The sequence below is a fragment of the Tursiops truncatus genome, chromosome 3 (assembly GCF_011762595.2).
Source record: "Tursiops truncatus isolate mTurTru1 chromosome 3, mTurTru1.mat.Y, whole genome shotgun sequence".
Classification (NCBI taxonomy): domain Eukaryota; kingdom Metazoa; phylum Chordata; class Mammalia; order Artiodactyla; family Delphinidae; genus Tursiops; species Tursiops truncatus.
Window position 1 is genome coordinate 168880051 of NC_047036.1, and position 14395 is coordinate 168894445.

The 14395-nt window shown below is 64.1% G+C and overlaps 1 protein-coding gene across 2 annotated transcripts in view; it reads left to right on the plus strand.

Annotated features, from left to right (window-relative positions):
* GNA11 (G protein subunit alpha 11) overlaps nt 1-14395 on the plus strand; it is a 19945-nt gene continuing 5550 nt past the window's right edge. The window contains exons 1-4 of one of the 2 annotated variants that reach the window (XM_033854725.2): nt 1-375; nt 10777-10961; nt 13247-13401; nt 13818-13946. In XM_033854725.2, the coding sequence (XP_033710616.1) occupies nt 240-375; nt 10777-10961; nt 13247-13401; nt 13818-13946 (605 nt within the window). In that variant the 5' untranslated portion in view covers nt 1-239. Of the gene's footprint in view, nt 376-917; nt 3504-10776; nt 10962-13246; nt 13402-13817; nt 13947-14395 lie in introns of those variants that run through there. The other variant, XM_073803465.1, reaches the window with a different exon arrangement.

Consider the following 14395-nt stretch of genomic DNA (forward strand, 5'->3'; position numbering starts at 1 on the left):
GCTGCGGTTGGCGGCGGCGGCGGCGCCAGCGGTTGTGGCGGCGCGGGTGGAGGGTGGCCGGGAGGGACAAGCGGCTGAACGGGACCGGTGCTCTTAGGCGGCCGAGGCGGACCGCCGGCCCAGGGGCCGAGCGCCGAGGGCCGGGCGGGCGCGGCCGGGGCGGCTCGGGGCCAGGGCCGGGTCGGCCGGGGGGCGGTGGCGGGGGCGGCCGGCGGGCGGCCGGGGCCGGGGCCGGGACGATGACTCTGGAGTCCATGATGGCGTGTTGCCTGAGCGATGAGGTGAAGGAGTCCAAGCGGATCAACGCCGAGATCGAGAAACAGCTGCGGCGGGACAAGCGCGACGCCCGGCGCGAGCTCAAGCTACTGCTGCTCGGTGAGTGGGGCCGGGCCTGCGGGGTTCGGGCCGGCGGTGCGCGTGGCGGGCGGGCGGGGCGGCCCTGCGTACTGGCCACGGCCCTGCGTGCTGTCCAGAGCGGGCTCGACCCCCGCGGGGTCAGCCCTTGCCTACCTGTGCTGTCCACCTCTGGGCCACCCGATCTCTGCAGCCTGTGTTGTCTAGGTTGAGTCCCTGACATCAGAGGGGCCAGGCCCTGCCTCTGTTGTCCACATCAGCGCCCCAGACCCTCGGGATCTGCTCGCGCCTATGCTGTCCGTGGCAGGTCACCAGTCCTTGCAGGGTCAGCGCCTGCTTCAGCTGTCCAGATCAAGCCCCAGTTTCCTTCAGGATCAGCCCCTGTCTCTGCTGTCCAGGCGGGGTCCCCAGGACATCAGTCCGTGCCTCTGCTGCCCAGCCCCTGATCCCTGCAGGGCCAGCTTCTGCTTCTGCTGTCCCGTTCGGGCCCCCAAAACCCTCGAGGGCCTGCCTTCTAACCCCTTCTCAGGAGACAAGCCTCCTCCCTGCACAGGACTGGTCCTCCATCCCTGCCCCCAACAGGTGTGCCCCCTCGCTGCCCCCAGCATCTATTCAGGGCCAGACCTTTGGGCTGTAATCCACAAGACGCACCCCTTGCCTCCTGGCATCCCTTCTCTACTTTTCCCACCAGGTGGAGCCCTGTTCCCTGCAGCCCCCGTTCCCTGAGGCCAGTCGGAAAACCCATGTCCCTCCCCAGTGGAGAGCAATCTGTGGGGGAGAAGACAGCCTTTTCTCTCTTCTTGGGGCCGGGGCGGGTGGAGCCCTGACGGAGCAACCGTCTCCGTCCGGCCCCTCTCCTTACGTCCGAGTGGGAGCCGGGTCTCCTGGGTCCTCTTCCCCCTCCTGGAGAGGATTCCCGTCCAAGTCTCCGTCTCCCCCACTGCGCACCTGTTGCACGGAACTAGTCGGCCCAGCAGTCGGCAAGCTGTTGTCACCCCAAATAAGGGTTGTTGGAGGACTTACCTCCGCAGTCAAAGGCAAGAAGGTCGTTTACACAAGCGAAGCCCTTGCCCTGCCTTCTCCGGAGCTCTGCTGCATTCCTGCACTGTGGGGAAGGTTGGAAATGCTGTTGTGATGGGCCCCTGGTGGAAGAGGGGTCTGCCACCGAGGGGTCCACCCGCAGGACGGTGCAGGGTCGGAGGCGGTGAGTCGCTGGAGGCCGTGGGTCTTGGAGGGACTGCCTCGCTCCTCCCACCTGTGGGGACCCTCTGGGTCCTCCCTTTGATTAAAATACCTTCCCTGTTTTTTTTCCCAAACGTTCCACTTTACCTAAAGGCTATAAAATGGGCCATCTTTGCAGAAAAGACAGGCAGAGAGTAACGGTAAAGTTTGGAGGAAACTTGCAGTGGGGTCCCAGTGGCACCTGGGAGGACAGCATGGCCCTGGCTGCCTTACACCAACAGAGGTAGAATTTATTTTCAGAGGGGGGTTGAGAAGTTACCAGCATGTTAATGTTACCAGACAGTCGGCCTTGCCTGGGGGCTGGGGGCTGCATGAACCTCTGCACGCCCCTGCTGCCTGCCCTGTGCGCACCCAGGCTCCAGATTGACGTGGGGTTCAAGGGTACAGGTCGGTGGCCTGTGATCTTGCAGCCTTGCTGTGTGTCTCTGGTCTCCCTGGGCTGGGGCTGAGGAGCCTTGCAGGGGATCTGGATGTGCCCAGCGCCCACCCATGGGTGCGGGCTGTTGGCTGCAGGAGCACCTGGGTCTGAGGTCCCACCCCTCCCCCCGCTGGCTTGCAGGACAGGGAGTCTGCACCCTCCTGGGAAGCTATTAAGTCCTAGGCATGGGGGCAGATAGGAAGATGAGAGCTTGGGGGTCCAAGGTGAAGGTTTATGACACCAGGAGGGCGGCTGTGAATGCCAGGCGGAGCTCCAGGGGACGTGCTGGGAGCCGGGGGGTGCCGAGCAGCATCCCTGCCCCACCCACTCCATGCCGGGAGCACCCCCAGTCATGAGAACCACAGACATCCCCAGCTGTGGCCCAGTGTCCCCCAGGGGCAGAATCCCCCCTGCCCCGTGTCAGCACACAGTGTAAAATGCGTGTTGCAGAGCCGGTATGTGATCGGTGTTCGCTTGTTTTGTCAGATGCTTTGTGGGTGCTTGAAAGGTGAATGCTTTTGTCACTACGGTCCAGAGCCACATACGTGTGTGCCGTCAACACGCAACATGTCTACAAACACGTGTGATAGGTGTGTTCGGTTTTGTTGGTCCTGTTACTCCAGGCCACATCCTCATTCACAGTCGTCTGTGGTGAGGAATGGGGGTAGTGAGCGTCCCTGCAGCGGATACACCGGGATCCCCACGGCTCGGCGTTGCTCTCCCACTTTACGGAAGAGGACCCCGAGGCCCAGTTAGGAGCTCCGGTGGGGGTCCCGGGCAGGCCCGCCGGCTTCTGCCTCCCGTGATCCCTCCTGGTGCAGGTGCAGTCCCCTGCCCCCGCGTTTCTGCCACTCAACAGAGAACAACCGAGGAGGCCCCTCGTCCATTCCTTAGGACAGGTTTCCCCTTGAGAACTGAGGCCTACCGCAGGAAGTGCCGGTCCAGGAGCTGAGTGGCTCCGGGATTTCTAAATAAAGCAGGGCGGTCAGTTCCACAGGCTTCCTGTCCAGCCCGCTGTGGCCCCGAGGGCGGTAGAAAGGGCCGGAATCCGGCCTGGGGTGTGGTGGCCCCGGCGGGAAGGGTGCGCCTACCCTGCTTGGAGGCGCGAGTGGAACGTGGCCGTGGCTCCTGGCGGTGGCCCTGCCTGTCCCCCGCAGACCCTGATGGCTGGAAGCACCTGGGGCCCTGGGCCACCGCTCGTGGCCCACCCCAGGATGAGTCTCAGGGGCTTAAAAGTTAGATGAAATTTTGTGTCGCTGAAAGGGTGGGCGCCACCCCTGGAGGTGCAGGAGCCCAGACTTGCTGTCAGAGCCCCTCTCCCTCGGTGTCCTGCGTGCCAGGCCAGTGGGAATCTCCCTCCCCTTGGGCCCGAGCACGGCCTCGCCACGTGTGTTCCTGGGCTCCGGACTCCGTGTGCACAGATGCTTCCCGGCCTTTGCTGAGCTGCGCTGGTCGCTGCCTGAGAGCCTCGGATGTTTAACCACAAAAGGTTTCACTTTCTGATTTTTGTGGTGGAGCCCTTCTCCCTGCGGCCTGAGAACAGGTCGCAGTCACTGCTACTCCTGGGCTGGGAGTTTGGAGCAGCTGCAGACAGAGCCGAGTGGGGACCCCTGGCAGGAGGGATGGGAGCCCGTTTGTCCCTCCTCTGCCTCGGAGGGCCTTGGGGGCAAAGTCCAGCCCTGGGTGGGCGGGTCTGGTCTGGGCCGGGTGTGCGGAGCTGGGCTGCACTCAGGGGGAACGGCCATCTCTGGTCCCCATAGGGCGCTCCTCTCCCATCAGGACAGTGAGCCGCGGGGCCTGTCAGCCCAGTGTCCGTGGACGGGATTGGGGCATCTCCACGGGCTTTGGGGGCACCCGCGTGCGGGGTTAGTTTTTGGCGGAACTCCAGCTGCTCTCAGAACCGGGCCCCAAGGCCACAGGCTTGCTGGCTGGGGAGTTTGTGCCAATGCGCCCCAGCCCCCTGCTCCCGGGTGGCCGCGGTCTCTGCCCTTGGCCCAGGCGTGGGGCGCCTGGCGGGTCACTACCAAGGTGTCTGCCCCTCGTTTTCCCCACCACATCCCCCCTCCGGGGCAGGCCCTGCCACCCCATGGCCCAGCACAGAGCCCTGCGGACCTGAGATGTTTGCTGGGTGGCTTTGATTGGCTAACTGAACTCAGTTCCCTCAAGCAGGTCGAATGGGGGTGACTGGGCGCCCCGACTTAGGGCATCCTCACATCCTGCCTGGACGTGAGGTTCCCTGCTCCGGGGCCCGTTGCCACTGCTGGTGGCCCTCTGCTGTGATGCGTGGACAGACAGGGACTCAGGGGCACAGCTCGCAGCTGCCGCCCTCCCGAGGCCTCGTGAGTGGGCTTGGGGGTGCTCCAGAGCGAGCACAGCCTCGGCTCCCCGCCTGCAGCACTGTTGGGGGGAAGGCCGCAACACCTGCGAGGCGCTGTGCCCTCCCGTGGTCACTGCTCTCCCGACGGAGGGCTTTACCCGGGTTGACAGGCTGCCCCGGCAGCGCTGGGAGGCGGGTCCCGCCAGGACCGAGCTGGAGAGCGCGGTGGGATTTCAGTCCCCGTGCCTCCCGAGCCTCGGGTTTCCCTGCTGTGGAAGGAGAGCGTCCCCCAACTCCCGGACTGTGAGAGGGTCAGTGGGGGCGACGCATGTCAAACTGGGGAGTGCCGTCTGTGCCCTTGTCTTTATTCACGGTATCGCGCTGGCTGGCAGTCCCTCTGCGGCCGAGCGGGGACCTCCCTGTCTTGCGGAGGGGTCTCCAGAGCTTGGCCCTCAGGGCTGGGCCTCTCGTTTCCTGATCTGATCCCAGCGCCTGCCAAGGAGGTTTGCTTACGGACCTCGGTTGGCGTAGAGCTGAAAGGTCAGACCCCCCACGGAGGCGGGTCGCCCCGTCTCTGCCCCATTGGTCCTCTCTGCTGAGCCTCGACAGGTGGGTGGGGGCCTTCCCGTCCCCCAGGCTGGGCAGCTGGGCTGCACGGCAGGGTTGGGCAGGACTGGGGCTCGTACCAGTCTCCCCGACTCCTGAGCGTTAGGCTTCAGGAAGCGCTGCACTAGGACCTGGCACGTGGGACAAGAGGGGGGCTGGCCCAGGGGACCAGTGTCTGCGCCTGGAGTCACCTGGGCAGGGGACGCTGGACCTGCTGACTTAGCGGCCACGGTGTGGAGGTCAGATGAAGGGATGAGTCCCGAGGTCTGCCCTGTTGTCCTCCCTTCTGGCCCCTGTCTGCGCTGGCGCCCGCTGCTGCGGTGTCTCTGAAAGGCCCGTGGCTGGCCTGGGAGAGCTCCCCCGGTGCTCTCACATTCGCTCACTTCCCTGGGTGGCGGTGACCGTGGACCACGAAGAGATGGACGGACGTGAAGCCCGAAGACCTTAGCCTGTTGAGGTCTGACAGTTACTGGTTGTGTGACCTCAGCGAAGCTTCTTGACCTCTCTGTGCCTCAGCTCCTTCACTTGTCCAGCAGGAGGTGGGGTGATAGATGTACCACTGAATGAATGGATGAGCGGGGGCGAGGGGAGCGTGCAGTTGCCTTCCTTGGCTGCACGAGGTGTTTGCACTTTCTCCAGCAGAAGGTCGTCGTGCCTCTTTGATCTTGGACCTGTTGACACAGCTCGGGGCCATGTTGGATTTCCGGGCTGTGTTTCCAGGAGCCCAGATCCCCGGCAGTGCTCTCGCCTGGGCCTCCTGTGGTCCTGGGGTTCCTGGCTTCACTGCCCACATTCTAGAATTAGGGATGGCTGGGCGGCAGCCCTGAACCCCAGCTTCTGACACTAGTGTTCTCTTGCTAGATCGTGGCCACTTGCCCCGGGGGCCATGGATCCTGCACACCTTGAGTCCCACTGGGATGATGTCGGACCAGCACCATCCTTCCTGTCCTCCAGGCCCTTTCCCTGCCCCTCTTCTCTCCCACATTTGAGGAGTGGCTGCCTGGGCTCAGACATAATTCCTCCCAGTCTGCGGTCCTAGATCTTGGCCGACCGTGCAGGCGAGACAGTGGCTTTCTCCCTCTGTTGCAGGGATGGGGCTGCTCTCCTCCTTCCTCTTCTCCAGTTAGTCTCAGCTGGGCAACTGGTGATGCCACTGAGCACGCCCAGAGATCGTCCTGCAGGCTCCCGGCCCCGCTGTGCTGTCTGGCCCCTGCCAGGCCCCCAGGGGCAGGACCCCTCACATGGGTGGTGCCCCCAGGGGCCCCCATTCTTGGAGTTAGGGCAGGGGATGCAGAGGACCTGAGGGGGACACGTGACAGAACCGGGACTGTGGATTGGGGCCGAGTTCATTTGGTTCATTCGGGAAAAATGTGTGCGGTGACTTCTGCGGGCCGGGCCTGTGCTGGGGCTGGGTGTGAGGCTGCTGGCAGAGCCCCGCCCTCGGGGAGCTGGCTCCCAGCAGGGACAGACGGGAGCAGCAGGCCAGCAGCAGGTGGGGCGCTGGGGGCACTGGGGCCCTTCCTGGAAAACGTGAGTTTGGGTTTCTGTGCAGGGAGTTGGGGTGGCGTTCGGGAGGGGCAGGGCCCGATGCGTGGGCGACGTGAACAGTGGTGTCACGCGCCGGCCCCGGGCCGCAGTGCCACGGCTGTCCTCGTGCAAGGTTGGGCTGGTTGCGTTGTGGGGGCCAGGGGACCCACAGACACGAGCTCGGAGTCTGAGTACAGCCAGGACCTGGGGCCACTCGGCGTCCTCGCTGGGAGGGGGTGTGGCGGTAGGTGCCCTCTGCACCTGTGCAGGTGCGTGGCTAGAACGAGGCCCATCACGGGGTCTCACACGGTCTTGCTTGAGGGGGGCCTTGCTCTTCTCCCTGGTGGGCAGCTGTTGAAGGTTTTTTTTTTATATAGATATTTATTTGGTTGCGCTGGGTCTCAGATGCAGCTTGCGGGCTCCTTAGTTGCAGCACGTGGGCTCCTTAGTTGTGGCTCCCAGGCTCCTTAGTTGTGGCATGCGAACTCTTAGTTGTGGCATGCATGTGGCATCTAGTTCCCCAACCAGGGATCGAACCTGGGCCCCCTGCATTGGGAGCGTGGAATCTTCCACCAGGGAAGTCCCCATGACCAGATCTTCAGGGGGAACTGACCAAGGGCGGGGCAGGATGAGCTGGAGCTGCCAGGGACCCCCGGGCGGTGGCTACAGCAGATAGGCCTGGCCATGAGGTCCAGGTGGGCCTCGCACCCCGAGACTTCTCTGAGCAGGAGGCTGTTGGCTCGGGCGTGTTGGGGGGCCCGGGTCCCAGCTCCCAGCACTGGGTGCCGGCAGCGGGTGCCGGCAGCATGTGGGCTGAGTTGGGCCAGGGGGTGGGCACCTGGAGAGGACGCTGTGGCGGCTCTGCGTCCCCCGGAGCCTTTCCTCCCTCCCTCCCTGGCCAGTGGTGGCCGAGCTCTGGCCAGCTGGGCCTGCCGGTTCCAAACCCCAGGGCCCGCAGCTCCGGCCTTCCACCCACAGCTCTGCCGGGAGGTGCCTGCTGGGACTGGCACCTGTCACTCAGTCGCTGTTGGCCCTGAGCACAGGTGACACGCCACCCTCGACGTGCGGCTCGTGGGGCTTTCCTCCGGGGGCCCGGCCTCTGCAGCCGCCACCTCCACAACCTCCTTTCTCTGTCCTTCCTGGCAAGGTGGCATGGCCCAGGCGGGGTCACTGACTGTCCCGCCTCCTGGGCCACACTGTCCCCAGGGTGTCCCTTTTGCTGCGTTCTCCCCCAGCTTTAGTGAGACGTAAGTGCCACGCGTGTTGTGTGGTTTAAGGGGTGCACGTGAGTACTTGACACGTGGATTGCGACATGATCGCTCGTGAGGCCCGTCACCGCCCCGTCACCACCCCCTCACCTCACTAGTGCCTTTTGCTCCTGCACTTGATCGCGGTGCTGTCTTCGCAGCGGCTCCTCTGCCCCCAGCAGGGTTCGGGCCATGTGCCTCGTCCAGGACCTCCGACGTCTCCAGGGCCAGTTGTGTTTCCGGCTTCCGAGGGGTCCGTCTTCCGTTTCTTGGTTTTCGGGGCGTGTCCCAGCTGCGTCGTCTGTGTTGGGCACCGGGGCGTCCCCCGTTCTCCCTCGGCCACTCTCTGGCCGGTGATCACGGCTCCTCCGTGAACACCCGCTGTCCCTTGGTTGTTGGCACGGGCGCGTGCACGTGTGTGAGACCCTTGGTGTCCTGCGCTGCCTCTGGGGAGCTCTGGGGGGGCTGCCTGTCCTTTGCGCACCCGTTTTGGAGACGCTGGCTGTGGTCTGAAGTCAGCAGGCTCTCTCTGGATCTCCCCGCGCCCTTGTGCTCGGGCAGCTCTCTTGCCCCTCCTGCAGTTCAGGGGGGTGGACTCAAGGGGCAGCGCCCCGGGGCCTGAGTGGCTGCCCTTTTCCACCTCAGCTGACCTGTGGCTGCAGGGGGTTGGGCTTTAGTGGCCACTGGTCTGATGTTTCTGGTGAGAGGCCCTTCCAAACACCAGCAGGGCACGTATCTTTTTACAGTAGCATAGTGTCAAAAACAGGGGTTCTCACCTGGGGGTTCCTGCCCCCAAAGGACATTGGGCAGTGTCTGGGGATGTCTGTGTGTCACACTGAGGGGATCCTGGCATTGAGGGGGCGGGGCCAGGGGTGCTGCTCAACACCCCAGAGTGCCCGGGCTGGCCCCAGTGTCAGCAGTGCTGCGGGGACCCTGGTCCAGAGGAAACCACGCAGGGCATGGCATTCCTGTGTGTCGCCTCCCCTCCCCCACCCCGCCTCCTGCAACGAGGGAGGAGTGCGTGGACCCCTCAGGGAGGTGTGGGGTCACATGGGGTCCTCGCCCCTCCTGCCTCAGGGCTGGGGTGGGGCCTTGGTGGGAGTGGGCGCCTGGCCTCTGGTTGATGTTGCGGCAGCAGTGGGATGGAAGGTGGCATTGGCGTAGTTACCACTCGGTGACAGAACCAGAGTCGTATTCTTTTATTCGTAAAAGGACCCAGTGCCTTGATGGAGGTCCTAGAAAGGGGCAGCTGCAGTGAGGCGGCCTCTGCTCTGTCTCCCCAGGTGGGCTCAGGCATCCGTGGTCAGTTACTCAGACGCGGGCGAGGGCCTCCTGCTGCAGGATGGTGTGGTCACTGCAGGCCGCTCAGAACCCATGTCTTCTCCGGGAGCTCCCGGGCAAGGAGGCGGGCAGCAGATGCCTGAGAGAGACTCCCTGAAAGGCAGCGGTGATGGGTCCCAGTGCAGAGGGGAGCTGCCTGCCCTGCGCCCACGGCACCGGTGGCTGTGAGCCGGATGGCGTGCAGGGCAGGACGCAGCTCAGGCCCCTTCGTTGGGGTGGGGGACACAGGTGACTCTGAGACAGGGTGGGGAGGATGAGCCCAGGCGGGCTGGGGCGAGTCTGGGGGGTTCTGAGTCCCCAAGAGGGGGCCTGGGGGCTTCAGTGCATGGGTGAGTGGGGACCTGTGTTGGTTATCAAGTAGGGGTTTGAGGCCATGCGTCCTTAGGCTGTAGAAGTTCTCTCCCGCTGTGCAATAAAACCACCCTGTAACTTAGTAGCTGAAAATAGCACACAGGCAGATTCTGAGGGTCAGGAGTCGTGGGGGTTCTGGCTCGGGGTCCCTTATGAGGTTGTAGAGCACGTGTTGGCCGGGGCTGCCTCATCTGAAGGCCCAGTGGGGCCGGAGAAGCCGCTTCCAGGGTGGCCCCTCACATGGCTCCTGCCCACATGGGCCCTCAGGGACGGCACTGCCCCCCGGCCCCCGCGAAAGTCCTACAGAGGACGGGGAGCCCCGTGACTCGTCTTGGAAGTGACAGGCCATCCTTGGTCAGATTCTTCTGGTTGGGAGGGAGGCACTGAGTCCAGCCCGCCCTCCGGGAAGGGTCAGGCTCCCCCTCTGCACGGAAGACATCCCAGAGATTTGTGGGCACATTAAAGCCACTAAAATGCAGTCCCTGCGTGTGGAGGTGGACAAAAGTGGGGGTACGGCTTTGCCGCTTAGAGAGTGACAGGGCGGTGAGAGGCTGGAGCAGGAGAGGAGCCCTCCCTCCTGCCGCAGCGCTGGTGCCGGGTGGGGCTGGCCAGCCCTTGATCCCGGAGACTCCTTGCGCCCTTCTCTGAGGTGGGGCCTTGACACCTGACACCTGGAGGGTGGTGGGACAGAGAGGGGAGGGGCCCCGGGCACCCAAAGGGCCTCTGGGCTGACAGGGACGTGGGCCTTGGGGCTGTTCAAGCGCCAGAGTCACGCTCGGTCTCGGAGTGGCGTGAGGTTGGGTGAGGTACAGGTTCAGGGGCTGCTGGGGACTGTGGGGGGCATGGCCCGGCGCCCTGCGAAGGCCCAGCGTGGCCTCGACGCAGATGCCAAACTCGTGCCCTGAAGGAAAGCTGTTCTGATCAGAACAGCCGTGGGTTGGCGGGACGTTGTCACATGAGGGCATGTGGGACAAGGGAGCTCGTCACGTGACCAGTTAAGGGGGTGGCAGCATCTGGGGGAGACACTTCACTGCTCCTGGCCTCCAGTTCCTCGGCTGTGGCCAGAGTTGAATTCAGACCCAAGTTGCCGCAGGTGCCGCGGCTGCTCCCTTCCCGTCCCTGCCCACGTTGTTGTCCCGACCTCCTCTGAGCCTCGGCGGCCCCTGTAGACAGGGTGTGCGTGGGAGGACGCGGCCCGCCCTGTTGTCCAGGCAGCAGCGGCTGGCCAGGCGCATCCCCACCTCGAGCCTCGTGGGCGGGACTCCGCGTGTTCGGGGCTCCTCGTGGGCGGGGCTTCTCGTGTGCAGGGTGCGGCGAGCCCACGGCTCGGGTCGCGGGTCCGGTCCCGCTGGGTCTCACTGGGCCATTTGCAGGCACGGGCGAGAGCGGGAAGAGCACGTTCATCAAGCAGATGCGCATCATCCACGGGGCGGGCTACTCGGAGGAGGACAAGCGGGGCTTCACCAAGCTGGTGTACCAGAACATCTTCACCGCCATGCAGGCCATGATCCGGGCCATGGAGACCCTCAAGATCCTATACAAGTACGAGCAGAACAAGGTGAGGCCCGGGCGGGAGCGCCGGGCGCGGCGGGGCGTCCTACAGGGGGCAGAGTGAGTCCTGGCCCCCTCTGCGGGCCAGCGTCCTACCAGGCACTCCACGCACTGTATCAGGCCCTCTGTGCCCCCCGGGGGTGGCACGTTCTCTTATTTCCTTCAGTAACAGCTTATTGAGAAAACGTACATACCAAGTCACCCATTTAAAGTGTGCAATTCACTCATTTTTAACATATTCACAGAGTTGTGCAACCATTGCCTCTAATTCCATAACGTTCTCATCACTCCAGAAAGAAACTCTGTCCCCACTGGCAGTCACCTCCCCTACGCCTAACCCAGCCCCTGACAACCAGGAACCCACTCCCTGTCTCTGTGGATCTGCCTGTTCTGGACATTTCCCATCAATGGAATCACACCGCGTGTGTCCTTCTGTGTCTGGCTTCTCTCACTGAGCATCGTGATCTCAGGGTCCGTCCACGTTGCAGCGAGTGTCAGTGCCTCACTCCTCTTTGTGGCTGAATGATGCTCATTGTGTGGAGGGACACATGGTTTGTCCATCGTCCATCGACGGACGCATGGTTGTTTCCACTCTTCTGGCTCTCGTGGACATGCTGCTGGAACACTCGTGTGCAGGTTTTTGTTTGCACGCCTGTCCTGGTTTCTCCTGGGCGCGTCCCCAGCAGTGGAGGTGCGAGGTCCAGGGTACCTCTCGGTTCGCCTTCCAGAGGGGCTGCCTGCCTGCTGTCCGAGCGGCGTTGCCCCGGCCGTGCACCAGGGGGCTCTCTCTGGCGGCCTCCCTTGGCTTCGCTTTTGTGGATCTGTTTTCGGGGACTTCTCTTTCAACTCCAGCAGTTTGCCTGGGCTGGCACGTGGCACCGTGTATTGGACCATGTATGTCCAATAGGGTTTAAATTAGTCTGTTTACTTGGAAGCTTAAGAAGGCCAGTCAACCAGATTTCTGATATTGGTGTCTTCCTGCCTTGATGCCCGGTTCACGGGTCATCAGGGACCCTACAGGGCCCAGCACTGGGTCTGGGGCCCGGCCAGACTGGCTGTGGGAATGAGCATGTAGGGCCTGCTGGAGCTTCTCACCCTCTGGTTCGTAGGATTGCTCGCAGCTGAGGCCCCTCAGCGTCCAGGCCCCACTTTAACCGTGGAAGTCCAGAGGCATCTGGAACAGGGATTGGCAGACTAAGGCCTGTCTCTGTAGGTGCAGCCTTGCTGGCGCGGGCCACAGCCACTCGCTTACATGTCATCCCTGGCAGCTTTCGCTGCAGCAGCAGGGACAGCGTGGCCGTAGAAACAGACGTCTGGTCCCTGGCCTACATGCATCCGCAGTTGGGGGTTTTCTGGGGCTGGTGTCTGCTTCTCCAGGCCCAGATTGGGAGGCTGGGAGGGTGAGGTGGGGCTGAAGGACGCTGTTGTGCGGGGGCTGGGGCGGGAGAGCATCCCTGGGAGGTGACCAGTGGGTTCCAGAGCCTGGGCTGGGGCCCCCTCATTCCTTGTTTGGGGTTCTGCCCAGCTGTGTCCCCTCCCCAGTCCCTCAGCCGTGTGGGTGGGACCATCCCGAGCACAGGCATGTGGAGCAGGCTGGAGGAGAGACAGGGGGTCTCCTGGGGGCCTTCTGCCCCCGGCGGGTGTGTGTGTGTGTGTGTGTGTGTGTGTGTGTGTGTGTGTGTGTAGGGGTGTGTGTGTGTGTGTGGTGCGTGCGCGTGTGTGGGTCTCTGGGGTGGTGTGTCTCAGCGAGGCTCTTTAGGAGCGGGTCTCCGAGCCCTGTGGTCCAGGGTCTGTGGAGGCTCCATCCCAGGGGCATGAGTCATTGGGCCACTGGACTGTTATGATTAGCTCAGCCTCCCCTTCCTGGTGGGTTGCTCTGGTCCCCAGACCCCATCCCAGGCTGCACACGAGAGGACCTATGCCTTCAGAGATCCCGAGGGTTTCAGGAGCTGTGTGCTTGGAGTCGGGGGGCAGGTTCTTCTTAGGTCACAGCAGCTCTCTGTGCCTCGGTTTCCTCACCTGCAGCATGGGAACACAGGGGCAGCCAGTGGTGTTTGTTCCTCTGTCCTGTTTGGGTGCCCCGGGACTGAGGTGCGTGGCGGCCGGGTGGGCCCTGCTCCCGGGAGCTGCCTCCATCTGCATTTTCCTTTGGGGGCCTGGCACTGGGGGGCGATCGCTGCCGGTCGCCCTTGCGTCGTCCTGATGCGTGTTCATGGGAAATGGGAGTCAATGGTTCCGAGTCGGTTGCCGGGTGCTGGCGCTGAGCGTCCCGGCCTGCCCCTCGCCCCACAGGCCAACGCGCTCCTGATCCGGGAGGTGGATGTGGAGAAGGTGACCACCTTCGAGCACCGGTACGTGAGTGCCATCAAGACGCTGTGGAACGACCCCGGCATCCAGGAGTGCTACGACCGCCGGCGGGAGTACCAGCTCTCGGACTCTGCCAAGTAGTGAGTGGGGCCGGACCAGGCCTGGGCGGAGGAGGGTCTGCATGGCGCCTCGTTAGCCGCGACGGGGCGATTTCCCTGCAGGGAGGCGGGTGTCTGCGGGGATTTTCCGTTGTCTCTCTGCCCCTTTTCTGTGTCTCTCAAACTATTCCAAAGTGACAGGTTTGGTTGTGAAAAGCCACCCCTCCAGCCCACAGCCTCTCTTCGGAACCCCGGCGCCGTCCCCATCCCCGGACAGCCGTCCCTCAGAGCTGGGGCGGGGTTCTGTCCCAGGCGTTCCCTGCAGCCTCATTTCGCCCCTGTCCGTTCTCGTCCCAAGTACTTGGGCTGCTTGGGCCCCTCCCAGCGCTCAGGAGACCTGGGATGGCCGGGAGGCCCCTCGTGGGCTGGCCTGAGCGGCCCTGCCTGCTGTGTTGCAGCTACCTGACTGACGTGGACCGCATCGCCACCTCGGGCTACCTGCCCACCCAGCAGGACGTGCTGCGAGTGCGCGTGCCCACCACTGGCATCATCGAGTACCCCTTCGACCTGGAGAACATCATCTTCAGGTACCTGTGCCCCCGGCCCTGGCCCCCGGTGTGGGGCAGCGAGAGAGGGTCCTTGTCCGTGGCTGTCACCAGGTTTCCGAGTGAGCCAGGCCCTGGTGGCGCTGGCAGGGCTGAATGGAGGCGGCCCCGGGGGCAACGGCCTCCTGGTGCGGGCTCCGCGTGGGCCCCAGATGGGGGGAGGGTGCCAGCGCGTGCGTGCGGATGGGCGGGCGGGTGGTCTGGAATCCAGGCCAGAGCAGGGGTGCTCCAGGCGGGCGGTGGAGGAGCCTGAGGGCCCCCGGGGAAGGTGGCTCCAGACCCCTCTGCGGCCCAGTTCCGAAGCCCATGCAGCCAGAGTGAACTCAGGGCCGTCCCCAAGGATGGGCCCCGCCACCCCGTGAGGTCACAGCTTGTCCAGAGCTGCCAGGCGGCAAGGCCAAGTGTGTTTCCCGGGGCAGCCGTAACAAATG